The sequence below is a fragment of the Arachis stenosperma genome, chromosome 1, assembly GCF_014773155.1.
Source record: "Arachis stenosperma cultivar V10309 chromosome 1, arast.V10309.gnm1.PFL2, whole genome shotgun sequence".
In the NCBI taxonomy this organism is placed as follows: domain Eukaryota; kingdom Viridiplantae; phylum Streptophyta; class Magnoliopsida; order Fabales; family Fabaceae; genus Arachis; species Arachis stenosperma.
Genome location: NC_080377.1, coordinates 126,978,672 through 126,995,922, shown reverse-complemented (window position 1 = coordinate 126,995,922; position 17,251 = coordinate 126,978,672). Strand labels below are relative to the sequence as shown.

General features: G+C 33.4%; 2 protein-coding genes across 2 annotated transcripts; both read right to left on the bottom strand.

The window, feature by feature from the left end:
• Positions 1 to 201: 201 nt before the first annotated feature.
• LOC130934393 (uncharacterized) lies at positions 202 to 6,379 on the bottom strand. Its single transcript, XM_057863972.1, has 20 exons — positions 6,148 to 6,379; positions 5,977 to 6,061; positions 5,857 to 5,913; positions 5,655 to 5,740; positions 5,489 to 5,560; positions 5,349 to 5,402; positions 5,176 to 5,251; positions 5,009 to 5,070; positions 4,670 to 4,729; positions 4,041 to 4,138; positions 2,593 to 2,638; positions 2,415 to 2,499; positions 2,300 to 2,350; positions 2,134 to 2,219; positions 1,986 to 2,057; positions 1,855 to 1,908; positions 1,531 to 1,609; positions 1,348 to 1,409; positions 850 to 909; positions 202 to 726 (listed from the first exon to the last, which is right to left on the bottom strand). Exons 1-20 carry the CDS (start codon positions 6,148 to 6,150, stop codon positions 622 to 624), a joined length of 1,353 nt encoding a protein of 450 aa, XP_057719955.1. The 5' UTR covers positions 6,151 to 6,379; the 3' UTR covers positions 202 to 621.
• A 6,839-nt stretch (positions 6,380 to 13,218) lies between these two features.
• LOC130934387 (F-box protein At5g07610-like) lies at positions 13,219 to 14,343 on the bottom strand. Its single transcript, XM_057863965.1, has one exon. It carries the CDS (start codon positions 14,341 to 14,343, stop codon positions 13,219 to 13,221), a length of 1,125 nt encoding a protein of 374 aa, XP_057719948.1.
• Positions 14,344 to 17,251: the final 2,908 nt, after the last annotated feature.

The following is a 17,251-nucleotide window of genomic DNA, read 5'->3' as shown; positions in this document are numbered from 1 at the left end:
GTCTGCTGATATTTACATATACATGCTGCTGCTTATTTCTGGTACTTATATTTACATATATGTTATTGCCTCTTGTTTTCCTTCACAGTGTACATCAGTTGTAACTGGTATTATATTCAAACAAATAATTGAAGATAGAGAGTAGTATACTAATCTACTTTGACACCCTTCCTCACTTGTCTATTCCAAAAGTCAGTCAACTATAACAAGTTCCACTTCATGTTTTTTATTTATTCATTATTGAAATCTGAAACATTTAAATGAAAAACAATAGTGGCCAATAAGACTTAAGTACTATCACCGACTTGGTACTATCTCACATTCATATTAAATTAGAAAAGGGCTAAATTTATATATCCTTTGTAGGAAGTTGTTCTCTATGCATAGGAGAGAAAAAGTGTGTTCTATCTTTGTCTTTGAACGTTTCAGCGCAAATCTTTGGCCAATAATATTCAGCCACATGGTTGATTTTCGACGACATTGAGCATGTCTCACTGGATTCCCAACGTTGACGGTAACTTGCTCAAGACTCAAGAGTCAAGCCTTTACATTTTAAGGAGTCGTCAAAGTTATCCATCAAATGATATGATGATCTGTGTTCATTGTATAGCATGAATCAATTCAATCAGAGTTTACAGCATCTGGCTGCTTCTCTGGAAAAGCCTCCTGGAATGCCGAGATGCCATTGTATGCCTCATGTAATCTTGATAGAATAGGGAACTCATTCTGATTGTCCAATAAAAGAGATAAGAAAGTTGTCAGCTATTTTTGGAATTTATAAAAGATATCATATCATGTCAAACATGGATAACATATTTCTTATGGGGTAATTAATACACAGAATACTACCATGGAAATGTTGAACCTCTTATATGCTGAATACAGTTGAGGTGCTAAAAACAAATCTGCCTGCAAAGGATAATCAACATGTCATATTAATTGAAAGTAGCACTGGTGTGAAACTAGCATTAACCAGCAGCCTATAAAGATATACCAAGAAGCTTGTTGACACAGCTAGCTTATTTATTTAACAAAGCCTTTTCCCATCAAGTGGGGTAGGCTAAATGGATCAAGACGTCATTGCGTCGTGTCCATGCTTTGAGATGCGACCTTGTTTTACGTTGGCTGTCGCAGGCCTAACACAACCCAACATGGCTTCAAGGACATCATTGTGTCGTGGGCTCGTGGCCATGTATTGGGATGCGACATTGTTTTACATTGGCAGTAGCACACCAAACAACCCTCCTAGTTTTTTCGGCTTGGGACTGTGCCGAGTTCTTGTTGACATAGCTAATCCTATTAATTTTTAAAAGCTTGTGATAACTGAATTTGTAGTCGGTCACATACCAGGAAAATTTCATCTCCAGTGGCATATCTCCCTGCCTGATCTTTCAGTAGCTTTTCAAGTGCTGAAAATAATGCAAAATATGCAGCATTTAATTAAGGCAAGAAAAAAAACCGCTCAAATGAATAATTGGCTTGGAAGTAAGAAACCAGAATATATCTTAATGGTATTCAGTGAAGTGTCACCTGTGAAGCCCTTTCTAATGACACTTTGTGCCCAAGGAAGTTTTTCATGAGGGCCAACCTTTTTCTCGATGAAGTTATTCTGCAAAACATAAAATTAAGCTGTTTGATCAATGATGCTACATGTGCATTAAAAATCAACCATCAATATAGAATACATATTGAAAGACAAAATGGACATTGAAAATGAGTTAAACAACATAAATATCTATACACAAATACATAGTAATTGATTTGGTGACTGATTGTTTGATGTGCACATAACATTTTTGCTGTTTGATACACACTGTTGCATAAAAAAACAGGTTGCATGAATATGATAGGTACCAGAAACCCCATGTTTTGAAAAGGCTGTATGGATGAGGCAACAATATGTGCAACCTGTGGAGAGTGGATAACACGATTAGAAAACCGAGTAACCAAAAGGACTAGAGCTTAAGATTATGCAGCAGGTGTACCTGAAAATTGAGTGCTCTTTTGGGAATGTCATGAGGCAGCAAAGGGTATTGAGGATACTTATCGTCCAAATACTGCATACATAGAGAACATGAATAATTGAATATATAAGAGAAACAGGGGAATTAAATCATGAGTTGGAGGACCAACCATAATAATGGCTAAGGATTCAGCAAGAACAAAATTGCCATCCACCAGAACGGGAATTAAAGCAAGAGGGTTCAACTTGAGGAACTCTGATGATTGTTTAAACAAGGCAATTTAACAATACATGTAACAGAAATAAATACATACATAGCATAGGTTTAGAACAAACCGGGGTCAGATTTGGAGGAGGCGGTGACAGCTACATAGTGGTATTTTAAGCCTGAAAGAATGAGAATTGATTAGGAATGTGAATGTAGAAGTAGAATTGAATATAAATATCATACCTTTGAGGTTGAGAGCAATTGGAACTCGGAAGGAGCAGGAGCTCATCCAGTGTGAATACAGCTTCAGATTCACAGCTTCACTCTCCTGAATCACCAAACCATGTCGTTTTCAATTCAATTTAGATCAAAACAATCAGTAATATAATACAAGACTGTGGAATTGCTTGCATAAGGATACCATATTGAGATGGAGATGCAGCAAAACTACTTTCTCTTTCTGCACACTTCATTCAACTCTTATCCAGACATCACCGCTTTATATTTTTTTTTTTCTTTTCCTTCTTCACTTTCAACGGTCAAACAAATCAACTGTTTTGTTTTATCCGTTCATCCTTTGGAAGAGGTAAGAAAGATTCTGAATTTTCAGCACATGAAGTTTCTTTCACTCTCACACAGTCACACTTAGATATCATCCATACACTCTTATAGGTATTGATACTGCTATAGTGCTAAGTAGTTTGAGTTAGTTACATCACTAACTAATATTCTAACTAACGTCATTCCTCTGTTTTGGAAGTTATACACTGATTATTTTTCGCAATGCTATCTTATTTATTTTTGCGTATCTTTCCAATGCTATTTTCAAATTCGTGCTTCCATTACAAAAGAAAAAACGATCAAGTTCTATTTTCTCATTACAACAACATGGTCAAATATTAGGTAACTTTTGTTTCGAGGTATCATGTTTGTTCGTCCAGAAATTAGTATTAAAATTTCAGTTTCTGTCTCCGGTACCTCTAAACTGAAATTTTTAAAGATAGAAACTAAATTTTAATAACATTTTATATCTAAAATAACCCTATTTTAATTAATTAATTCCAACTTTATTCTTTGTGCAATTAAATTAGAGTTTTATTTTTATTTCAATCTCTATCTCTTCCAAACGCTACCTTAGAGCTTTTCATGCAAAATATTTTTTTAAAAGAAAATAAAAACTTATCGGATTGTTTCGCATAAAAAATAAAAAACAATTATATATATGTCCTGGTTTTTAGAGATCAAAGAACCCATCATTTCTATTGGCACTATTTAAAATAATTTTTCCATGTGTATAATTCAAATCTAAAAATCTCTAAATAAGAATTAAAGCACGATATTATGTACCAGTTCTTTTGCTCTTGTTTTTCGGACAAAATATTATGTTTTAGTTCAGCTGTTCAAGTTTCTGATATTATAAGAGTTAAAGGCAGAAAGCCCATAGCCATAGGTTACATTTTACAAGAGAGATATGGAAGGCAAACATTATTTCCTTTTTCTTTTTCTTTTTTTTTAAAAGAATAATATTTTCATCTTCGGTCCAAGAATAACAATATGCAATGGTTATCTATCAGAACTTCCCTGCCAGATGAGTTCACCAGAGTTGCACTTTGCTTGATTGAATTAAATTATCACTGCTTCAATTGAAACAAGCTCAGAATCATTTTGCAAATAAAAAACATAAGCTCTCACCCTTCCAGGGTAGTTTATAATAACTCATTTTGTTACTTTCTACACATTGCATATCCATTGTCCATGGTGCCATGTGCAATATCCCTATCAACCTTATTTATACATTAATTACCTTACATGCATATCCATTTTACAAATCAACCAAAGTGCGTACTGCTCCCAGATTGTTGGCTTGACTAGTGTACTGCATCTGGTTGGTTCTGCGGCAAAGCTTCCTGGAATGCTGGGGTAGCATTATACGTCTCATGCAATCTTGACATAATGGGGAATTCATTCTGTGTGGGAGACAGAGATAAGTAACTTGACATCTAATAAATTTCGAAACTTTAGAATTTATAACATAGATGATTTCACTATTAACTACACCTACTTATGATTGAATAACCAGTTACACTTTCCAAACATTGGTTGCAATGCAAGTGGTGCACAAACCTTTGGAAAGTGGTGCAATTCTGTGGAATCCTACTATCAGATTATTAGTCTTTTATAAAAGTAAAGCACTATCAAAGAGATATTAACCAACTCTAAATCAATGTTGCATCTTACACATTCAGATTATTAGCTTGAAAGACACCTTTATAAATGGTTTGGCACTTGATCATTATAATTTAAATGTACCGAATCTTAAAGTTCAAGGCAATAGCCTAAGTTTAGAGGGTGGACAAAACAAAAGACTAAAAATCACATGCGTAAAAATCATTGCCTTTATTAGATGCTACAGTAATGGTACCATAGAAATACAAGTGAAATTGCTATCCTTTATATTCCACACTAAAGATAAACAAACGAGGAGGACAGAATACTACCATGGGAATGTTGAACCTTGTAAATGCTGCATGAAGCTGAGGCGCTAAAAACACATCAGCCTGAAAAGGATAATAGTCAACATGTTTTATAAGAATCTAAGATGTGTAACACTAAGTTGAAAAGCATATTCCAAAAAATATTTAGCAAGAACTTGTTTCTAAGGCTAATCCTATTAAATTTTGGATGAACAATCAAATGAGTTCTTTGTTGAATAACAACCAATTTAAACTCCAAAGTTCAGAGCAAAAGTATGTTGATTAATTATCTCCTGTGGTAATACATAGGAAAGTTTGATAGTGTGAAAAGGAATCATCTGCCCCCTTAAAATACCAACATACCAGGAGAATTTCATCTCCCATTGCATATCTTCCCGTGTGGTCCTTCAAGAGTTTTTCAAGTGCTGAAACAAAAGTGGTAATAGTAAGATAGCATTAGAATATGCCCTAAAAACACAGAAATGCATATTTGAAGCCTTTAGTGTATAAGCACGTTAATCAAACATCACCTGTGAAGCCCTTTCTAAGGACACTTTGTACCCAAGGAAGCTTTTCGTCAGGGCCGACTTTTTCCCCGATGTAATTCTGCAAATAACAGTGGACATAGTGTGTAAAGTATAAGCTGAAACATCCAGGAAGAGCGGCTTCATTCGTAATAGAAAATCAGTAACCGAATGCACACCAGAAAGCTTATGTTTTGAAGAGGCTGTATGGAGGAAGAAACGATGTGGGTAGCCTGTGGATGAGATGACATGATTAGAACTTAGAAGGCAACGCATTCATTAGAGTTTGCAACCACTAACTGACAGAGAGCAGGTGTACCTGGAAATTGATTGCTCTTTTGTGAATATCACTAGGCAGCAAAGGGTGCTGAGGATACTTATCATCCAAATACTGCGTACATAGAAAACAACAATATGAATGAGGGAAACAAAGGGGGAAAGGGGTACAGAAAGAAAGCATTTAGATATGAAGTTGGAGGGATGACCATAATAATGGCTAAGGAGTCAGCAAGCACAAGATCGCCATCCACCAGAACCGGCACGAAACCAACAGGGTTGAGCTTGAGGAATTCTGAACATGATCAAATAAATATCGAGTAAACACCAATCATACTGCACAAGATAACCATTTTGACCCCTATTAAATAAAACCCCCATGTTTCCAAAAATAAAAGGAAGGGAACAAACCTGGATGAGATTGCTCTCCCTTCAAGAGATTGACGGGTATATAGTCATATTTTAGGCCTGAAAAGAATGAAAATAAGAATCATTTTAAGAGGAAGAAAGAAGCAAGTGTAGGTAGGGTACCTTTGAGGTTGAGAGCAATTCGGACTCGGAAGGAACAAGAGCTCCTCCAATATGAATACAACTTGAGCTTCTTATTATCACTTGCCTGACCAAACCATTTACAGTTCACAAGTTCAATTAAGCAAATCAGGAAAATAACAAGAAGCAAAAATTATGGAACCGGTTGCATACCATGGCGACCAAGATGCACCAAATAACTCAAAGGGACGAACACTACGCCGCTTCCGTCTTTCTCTGCACTTCTCACTTCTCACTTCTCACTTCTCACTTCTCAATGCTCATCTACAACAACTAAACGACACTTCTCACCTTTCACTCTAAAAAAGATGGCAATTACAAGTTTGATTTCAATTTCTAAATACCGTACTATGAGTTATGACTGAATAGATTTGAAACAAAAAATATAGGTAAACAATAAAAATATTATTAAAATTTAGATGAGTAATTTAGAGTGTAGTGTATTTTTATGTTATTGGATCAATTTAATTATTATCTACATAATATTTATTTTAAAAATGATGATATTGGGCTACCCAGTTTCCCCAAGTATACATTTTAGTATTGGGCCCAAAATATGATGGAGCAAAAATTCAAAAAAAAAACACAGTACATTAAGCCGAGTGATAAGAAAACGAAGGATGAAAACGAAATAGATAGAAAAATTAATAGCGAAAATAGAATTTGATAGAAAAAGAATTTTTCTATTAAACTTTTTTTTTTGTAGTGAATTGGACAACTCCAATTCTAGATATACAACACATTCACACATTTCTCACACATTTTATCATATTTTTTTTCAATTACATTTTCTAGGGTTTGAATCTTAGACTTTTAAAGTGAGAAAAAAGAAATATGCCATTAGAACCAAGGTTCATTGGCCTATTAAACTTTTTAAACACCTGTTTTTATCTTTTTTTTTTATCCTTAGTAACCTGGGTTTCCCAAAGGGGCTTTCAAAGAACTTATCAATGAGAACCTAAATTAAAAGGTGAAAATCGAAAGAATTGATATGTAGAATTATTTTAGGTTGAATCTTTTAATTTTTTTTATGCATCAAGTACAGTAGATTATTCATCTAATTTGATCATACATAAAAAAAAATATATGTATCTCCTTTTACATTAAATAGTTCTTAAAATTTTTTATCTATAAATATTTTTAATATTAATTATGATACTAGTTATTTTGATTTTACTTGTGTTATCAGATATTGTAATAAAAATTGACAACAAAAATATTTGAAAATAATTAAGAGTAATAATATTTTTTCAAGTAGAATTATTTATTATTTAGAGAGGATATTCTTAGCACGAGATATAAATCAACAAGATGTTATTTGTAAAACAGATTTTGTGAAGACGTTTAATCTTGTTTCTAATTATCAAGACGATTTTGGATTTATTGATTTCTTAGTGTTTAAAATAAAGAATATCATGTATTGAAATCGATGTATAAACTTTCGTTTGATCATAAAAATTACAAAAACACAGTGACAGATACTATAACAAAAATAACAATAAAATTATATCATCATCAAATAGAATTTTCTTTTTTTCAAAAGAAATTTGAGAATAATCTTAAATGTGATTCTATTTCTATTTAAATAAAAATTTTTTATTTTTCTTTTTGCTCTTCGTTTAATTTCTTTTAAATTACAAAAAAAAAATAGCAAAAACTTAGACTAATGGCAAATGAAATTGTTTCTTAAACAAACTGCACCAGGTTTAACTTCGCACTAAGAATGAGATTAGGTCCAAGGGTCTCAAAATATAAATGCGTCATGCGTGAGTAGTAATGAAAAAAAAACCACAATACATTAAAGATATAAATTACATTTAATTAATATCCTTTAATAAAAATTTTTTTTTTTTTTTGCTCTTCGTTTAATTTCTTTTAAATTACAAAAAAAAATAGCAAAAACTTAGACTAATGGCAAATGAAATTGTTTCTTATATAAATTACATTTAATTAATATCCTTTCCACCAATATTAGCAAAAATAAAATAGATAAAAACAAAAATCTAGACTGGAAGCAAATGCTTATTGAGTCTGTTTGCTTACAATTAGTGGAAGCGTAGAGAGGAAATGTTGAATTGTGGGAAATAGATCCTATTTGAAGGATGTGTTGGAGTTAAAGAAAAGTTTTCATCATGAGTTTTTTATGGGTGAATCGAGAGATAAATTGTGTGGCACATAAAATTACTAACCTGCAATAAAACCAACGAGTAATTACCCAAATCAGTCCCTGAGGATTTTATAATCGGACATTTTAGTTTTTTAAAAAAATTAATACCCAGATTAATCTTTAAGATTTTATTTCAGTAGACAAATTAGTTCCTAGTTTATTTTCTGGCAGTGTATATCCAGATCAGTCCCCAAAGATTTTTAAAACGGATATTTTAGTCCCCAAAAAAACTAATGTACAAATCAATCTTCAACGTTTCTCTCTGTTAGACATAATAGTTCCCCATCCAAAAATAAAATAAAATAAAATTATTATTATTATTAATTACACAATAATATTGTACTATATTTTTTGTATTTTTTAGACAAAAATAATGATAAATTTATTCATTAAATTCTTTTATATATATATATATATATATATATATATATATATAGTCACTCAATAATAATAATAATAATAATAAAATTATTAGAGATTATTTTACAAGAAATTTAAAATTAAAATTATTTGATATTTTTGTATTTAATATAATCAAAAGATGTCTTAGATAAAAAAATATATATATGTTTGTATTAAAAAATATGTATTAAAAGAAAATATTTTAATTTGGATTTATATTAAATACATATTTTTTTAATACAAACATTTTTTTTTAAAATAGTACATCTTTTGATTATATTAAATATAAAAATATCAAATGGTTTTAATTTTAAATTTCTTGTAAAATAATCTCTAATAATTTTATTGATTATTATTATTATTATTATTATTATTATTATTATTAATTACATAATAATATTATACCATGATTTTTTGTATTTTCTAGATAAAAATAATGATAAATTTATTCATTAGATTTTTATATATATATAGTCACTCAATAATAATAAATAATAATAATAATAATAATAATAATAATAAATAAATAAATAAAACTATTAGAGATTATTTTACAAGAAATTCAAGATTAAAATCATTTGATATTTTGTATTTAATATAATCAAAAGATGTACTATTTTAAAAAAATATTTGTATTAAAAAATATATTTAATATAAATCCAAATTAAATATTTTCTTTTTAATACATATTTTTTAATACAAACATATATTTTTTTTACATAGGACATCTTTTGATTATATTAAATACAAAAATATCAAATGATTTTAACTTTAAATTTCTTGTAAAATAATCTCTATTATTATTATTATTATTATTATTATTATTATTATTATTATTATTATTATTATTATTATTATTGAGTGACTATATATATAAAAGAATTTAATGAATAAATTTATCATTATTTTTGTCTAAAAAATACAAAAAATATAGTACAATATTATTGTGCAATTAATAATAATAATTATTTTATTTTATTTTATTTTTGGACGGGAGACTATTATGTCTAACAGAGAGAAATGTTGGAGATTAATTTGTACATTAGTTTTTCTTGGGGACTAAAATATACATTTTTAAAATCTTTGGGGACTGATTTGGATAATTACACTGCCGGAAAATGAACTGGAGACTGATTTGTCTGCCAGAGTAAAATCTTGGAGATTAATCTGTGTATTAATTTTCTTTGGGGACTAAAATATCCGATTCTAAAATCCTCAGGGACTGATTTGGGTAATTACTCTAAAACCAACCTTTCCACTTAATTGGGTCTTCAGTCTACCATGGGATATCAGTCTCGTGTTTAAAGATTCTTAAAGTTATAGAATTATAGCAAGGACACTCAAAAATTTTTCAATGGTAGAAATTGTTTTATTCATGTGTCAATCACAATTAATTATGTGTGTAAATTTTTTTTGGATAAGAATGATGAAAAGGATGAGTGGTAACTTTTTTGTCTAAGAAGAATAATTTCACTTTCTGATACGATTTTTTGTTGGAGGTGAGATCTAAAAACAAATCAAAAACTCTTTGTATTACGGTGGCGTGGCAGCGGCTGAAGAAATGATTAGAGATGCAAGAGAGCCACCGCTTGGAGACACATTTGAAGGTTATGATATTTTTGAGAGGCACACGAATAAGGATTTGAACGAGTAAGTAATCGTTTCCTTTAATTGTTTCCACTAAAAAAGAAATTAACTCTTTGTTGTTATTCATGGTTGTTCTTCACTTTGCTTTCAATCTTCCACAAATGTGTTACTATTTATATATATATATATATCTCACTTTTAATTATGATAGGGAGCTAAGCAAGATAACTTTTGAATTTGAGAAAAAATAAGGAAGAACGTTTTTTTTAAACAACGTAAAGTAAAAAAAGAAAAATCAATTTTAATTTTAAAAATTAAATTTTGAATTAAAGAGATACTATTAGGGTATAATAAGAATCAATTTATGTCAATTAGTATTATTTATATGGGTTTAGCTAGACAATAAAAAATATGAACAACATATTTTTTTAGTTCTAATTAGACTTCCCCCAAATCAAGTTAAAAAAATTCTTTTAACTCTACTATTGGAAATTTTAACTATCCCCCTCCCTTTTAGTTCTAATTATACTTCCTTCTAATCTCTCGACTGTTGAATGAAGAACAAACATTTCATTTACATGAAGAATAAACATCCCATTTATATTAAAAATAAATATCTTATATACATGCAAAATAAACACGCACGTGCGTATATAAAATTTCTGCTGCATACCTTCTCGCAGCACGTCCAGCATGTTACTGTAGACGTAGCCTTTTACATCCATATTATGCAGCGTTGTGAGATTCATGGTGAAGATGGCAGAGAAAGAAGGGAAGAAAAAAGTGAGAACCAACAGAAAATCATGCGGTCGAAACCGTGAGAGGCGAGAACGGAGTGGACATGGCTTTGAACAATACATTGATGTCGAGGTGGTTGTCGTTGTTGTCAACGGTGGTGATGAGCTGCAACAATAAAGACGGCTTGGTGTACGGTCGGCATGCAGATGGCCAACGCAAAAAATAACGCACGGCACGATCAGACATTCACGGAGATGTTTAGCTAGGCAACGTCAACGAACGAATGGGGGTGTCATCTGGGTGGAGTCAGATCGAACAGAGAGAAAGTGAAGCCACACTTGAGGATGTGTCTGGAGATCGGTAGAACAACAACTTTGTCCGGTAGGTGTATCAACAAACCCATGTCATCCTCATTATCTTCAATGAAATGTATTATACTGTAAACGTATTCGTACCTTACAGAGAACAAGTCATCCGTTCTATAAGTATAAGGGCATCTAATTCTATTAAAAGCAGTTTGAAAAATTAAAGATCAAAGAATAATGTTGTGCATGTGAACCCACCTTGGTGAAGAATAATTTTCCTTCAACCGAAAGACGCATACAAAGAACTCACCAGATTCAAATTCAGCCAAATTCATGTAATAACCGCATGCAGGCGCAAGAAGGTATCCATAATGACAAGTTTCCCGCGGCAACGGAGGCATGTCATCCTTCATGCACTCTTCCTTCAGATCAAAACGCAGTGTCATTTTGCTTCTGATCCAATAAATTGAGTCCTTCAAATAGGTCGCCCTATGGAAATCAACGGGGAAGGTAGGCGGAAAGGAACACCCGCGCTTCCACACACCGGATTCCGAAGAGTAAATCATGGTTTGGAAGCATTCATTCTTTGAATTCACGCAATAAAAAATGCAGATAGCCTTATAACCGAGAAAACGCATAGGATCAAAAACTAGAGAGTACTGCAAATTTAATGGATCAAACGATGGAAAGCAAGAGGGCAAGGTTTTCATGTCATTGGCGGCAGGATTATAGATAAACACGGGGTCTTCCGATTCGAGCAGCATCAAGCCGTTGCAAGATTGTGTTGTCAGCAAAGAACGTAGATTGGGATTTTTGGAGAAGAATGATGAAAAGGATGAGCAGTAGGTTTTCTTGTCTAAGTAGAAGAATTTCACTTCCTGATACAATCCGGTGTCGGGGGCGAGATCTAAGAATAAACCGGAAACTCTTTGTTTTACGGTGGCGTGGCAGCGGCTGAAGAAAGGATCGGAGATGAGAGAGAGCCACCACTTGGAGACACATTTGAAGGTTATGATATCTTTGAGAGGCACACGAATAAGGATTTGAATGAGTAAGTAATCGTTCCCTTCAATTGTTTTCACTAAAAAAGAGATTAACTCTTTGTTGTCACTCATGGTTGTTCTTCACTTTGCTTTCAACCTTTCACGAGTGTGTTACTATTTATATATATCTCACTTTCATTTAGGATAGGGAGCTAAGCAAGATAACTTTTGAATTTGAGAAAAGATAGGGAAGAACATTTTTTTTAACAATGTAAAGAAAAAAAAGAAAAATTAATTTTAATTTTAAGAATTAAATTTTGAATTAATGAGCTATTATTAGGGTATAATTAGAATTAATTTATGTCAAATAGTATTATTTATATGGGTTTCGCTAGACAATTAAAAATATGAACAACATAAATAATGAGCTGATTTGTAGGCTACAGAGGGTTAAAAAAACAACACAAATCAAGTTAAAAAAAATTCTTTTAACTCTACTATTAAAAATTTTAACTATCTCCCTCCCTTTTAATTCTAATTATACTTCCTTTTAATCCCTCAACTGTTGTATGAAGAACAAACATTTCATTTACACGAAGAATAAACATCCCATTTATATTAAAAATAAATATCTCATTTACATGCAAAATAAAACACCTACGTGCGTATATAAAACTTCCGCTGCATACCTTCTCGTAGCACGTCCAGCATGTTGCTGTAGACGTATCCTTTTACAACCATATCATGCGGCGTTGTGAGGTTCGTGGTGAAGATGGCAGAGGAATAAGGGAAAAAAAAGCGAGAACCACCATGAAATCTTGCGGTCGAAACCGTGAAAGGCGAGAACGGAGTGGACATGGCTTTGAACAATGCGTTGGCATCGAGGTGGCTGTCGTTGTTGTCAACGGTGGTGTTGAGCTGCAACAATAAAGACGGGCTTGGTGTACGGTCGGCACGCAGATGGGCAGCACAAAAAATAACGCACGGCATGATCGGACATTCGCGGAGATGTTTAGGCAACGTCAACGAACGAATGGGGGTGTCAGCTGGGTGGAGTCAGATCGAAGAGAGAGAAAGTGAAGCCACACTTGAGGATGCCTCTGGAGACCGGTAGAACAACAACTTTGTCCAGTAGGTGTATCAACGAACCCATGTCATCCTCATTATCTTCAATGAGATGTATTATACTGTAAACGTATTCGTACCTTACAGAGAACAAGTCGTCGCATTTATAAGTATAAGGGTATCCAATTCTATCAAAAGCAGCTTGAAAAATTAAAGATCGAAGAATAATGTTGTGCATGTGAACCCACCTTGGTGAAGAATAATCTTCCTTTAACCAAAAGACGCAAACAGAGAACTCACCAGATTCAAATCCAGCCAAATTCATGTAACCGCATACAGGCGTAAGAAGGTATCCATAATGACAAGATTCCGGTGGCAACGGAGGCATGTCATCCTTCATGCACTCTTCCTTCAGATCAAAACGCCGTGTCGTTTTGCTTCCGATCCAATAAATTGAGTCCTTGAAATAGGTCGCCCTATGGAAATCAACGGGGAAGGTAGGCGGGAAGGAACAACCGCGCTTCCACACACTGGATTTCGAAGAGTAAATCATGCTTTGGAAGCATTCATTCTTTGAATTCACGCCATAAAAAATGCAGATAGCCTTATAACCGAGAAAATGCATTGGATCAAAAGCTAGAGAGTAATGCAAATTTAATGGATCAAACAATGGAAAGCAAGAGGGCAAGGTTTTCATATCTTCGGTGGTTGGGTTATAGATAAACACGGGATCTTCCGATTCGAGCAGCATCAAACCATTGCAAGATTGTGTTGTCAGTGAAGAACGTAGATTGGGGTTTTTGGAGAAGAATGATGAAAAGGATGAGCGATAGGTTTTCTTATCTAAGTAGAAGAATTTCACTTCCTGATACAATCCAATGTCGGGGGCGAGATCTAGGAACAAACCGAAAACTCTTTGTTTTACGGTGGCGTGGTAGTGGCTGAAGAAAGGATCGGAGATGAGAGAGAGCCACCACTTGGAGACACATTTGAAGGTTATGATATCTCTGAGAGGCACACTAATAAGAATTTGAATGAGTAAGTAATCGTTCCCTTCAATTGTTTCCACTAAAAAAGAGATTAACTCTTTGTTGTCACTCATGGTTGTTCTTCACTTTGCTTTCAATCTTTCACGAGTGTGTTACTATTTATATATATCTCACTTTCAATTAGGATAGGGAGTTAAGCAAGACAACTTTTGAATTTGAGAAAAGATAGGGAAGAACGTTTTTTTTTAACAATGTAAAGTAAAAAAGAAAAATTAATTTTAATTTTAAGAATTAAATTTTGAATTAATGAGATATTATTAGGGTATAATTAGAATCAATTTATGTTAATTAGTATTATTTATATGGGTTTCGCTAGACAATTAAAAATATGAACAACATAAACAATGAGCTTTTTGTAGGCTACTGAGGATTAAAAAAAAAACCACCACAAATCAAGTTAAAAAAAATTCTTTTAACTCTACTATTTGAAATTTTAACTATCCCCATCCCTTTTAGTTCTAATTTTACTTCCTTCTAATCCCTTGACTATTGTATGAAGAACAAACATTCCATTTACATGAAGAATAAACATTTCATTTACAAGAAGAATAAACATCCCATTTATATTAAAAATAAATATCTCATTTACATGCAAAATAAACACCCACGTGCGTATATAAAACTTCTGCTGCATACCTTCTCGCAGCACGTCCAGCATATTATTGTAGACGTAGCCTTTTACATCCATATTATGCAGCGTTGTGAGATTCATGGTGAAAATGGCAGAGGAAGAAGGGAAGGAAAAAGCGAGAACCGACAGAAAATCTTGCGGTCGAAGCCATGAGAGACGAGAATGGAGTGGACATGGCTTTGAACAATACATTGGCGTCGAGGTGGTTGTTGTTGTTGTCAACGGTGATGGTGAGCTGCAACAATAAAGACGGCTTGGTGTACGGTCGGCACACAGATGGGCAGTGCAAAAAATAAAGCACGGCACGATCGAACATTCACGGAGATGTTTAGGCAACGTCAACGAACGAATAGGGGTGTCATATGGGTGGAGTCAGATCGAACAGAGGGAAAGTGAAGCCACACTTGAGGATGTGTCTGGAGACCGGTAGAACAACAACTTTGTTCGGTAGGTGTATCAACAAACCCATGTCATCCTCATTATCTTCAATGAAATGTATTATACTGTAAACGTATTCGTACCTTACAGAGAACAAGTCGTCCGTTCTATAAGTATAAGGGCATCTAATTCTATTAAAAGCAGTTTGAAAAATTAAAGATCAAAGAATAATGTTGTGCATGTGAACCCACCTTGGTGAAGAATAATTTTCCTTCAACTGAAAGACGCATACAAACAACTCACCAGATTCAAATTCAGCTAAATTCATGTAATAACCGCATGCAGGCGCAAGAAGGTATCCATAATGACAAGGTTCCCGCGGCAACGGAGGCATGTCATCCTTCATGCACTCTTCCTTCAGATCAAAACGCAGTGTCATTTTGCTTCTGATCCAATAAATTGATTCCTTCAAATAGGTCGCCCTATGGAAATCAACGGGGAAGGTAGGCGGAAAGGAACACCCGCGCTTCCACACACCGGATTCCGAAGAGTAAATCATGGTTTGGAAGCATTCATTCTTTGAATTCACGCAATAAAAAATGCAGATAGCTTTATAACCGAGAAAACGCATAGGATCAAAAGCTAGACAGTAATGCAAATTTAATGGATCAAACGATGGAAAGCAAGAGGGCAAGGTTTTCTTGTCATTGGTGGTAAGGTTATAGATAAACACGGGATCTTCCGATTCGAGCAGCATCAAGCCGTTGCAAGATTGTGTTGTCAGCGAAAAACGTAGATTGGGATTTTTGGAGAAGAATGATGAAAAGGATGAGCAGTAGGTTTTCTTGTCTAAGTAGAAGAATTTCACTTCCTGATACAATCTGGTGTCGGGGGCAAGATCTAAGAATAAACCAGAAACTCTTTGTTTTACAGTCGTGGCAGTGGCTGAAGAAAGGATCGGAGATGAGAGAGAGCCACCACTTGGAGACACATTTGAAGGTTATGATATCTCTGAAAGGCACACAAATAAGAATTTGAATGAGTAAGTAATCGTTCCCTTCAATTGTTTCCACTAAAAAAGAGATTAACCCTTTGTTGTTCTTCACTTTGCTTTCAACCTTTCACGAGTGTGTTACTATTTATATATACTTCACGTTCAATTAGGATAGGGAGCTAAGCAAGATAATTTTTGAATTTGAGAAAAGATAGGGAAGAACATTTTTTTTAACAATGTAAAGAAAAAAAGAAAAATTAATTTTAATTTTAAGAATTAAATTTTGAATTAATGAGATATTATTAGGGTATAATTAGAATCAATTTATGTCAAATAGTATTATTTATATGGGTTTCGCTAGACAATTAAAAATATGAACAACATAAATAATGAGCTGATTTGTAGGCTACAGAGGGTTAAAAAAAACCACAAATCAAGTTAAAAAAAAATCTTTTAACTCTACTATTGAAAATTTTAACTATCCCTCTCCCTTTTAGTTCTAATTATACTTCCTATTAATCCCTCAACTGTTGTATGAAGAACAAACATTTCATTTACACGAAGAATAAACATTCCATTTATATTAAAAATAAATATCTCATTTACATGCAAAAGAAAACACCCACGTGCGTATATAAAATTTCCGCTGCATACCTTCTCGTAGCACGTCCAGCATGTTAATGTAGACGTATCCTTTTACAACCATATCGTGCGGCGTTGTGAGGTTCGTGGTGAAGATGGCAGAGGAATAAGGAAAGGAAAAAGCGAGAACCACCATGAAATCTTGCGGTCGAAGCCGTGAGAGGCGAGAACGGAGTGGACTTGGCTTTGAACAATGCGTTGGCATCGAGGTGGCTGTCGTTGTTGTCAACGGTGGTGTTGAGCTTCAACAATAAAGACGGGCTTGGTGTACGGTCGGCACGTAGATGGGCGGCACAAAAAATAACGCACGGCATGA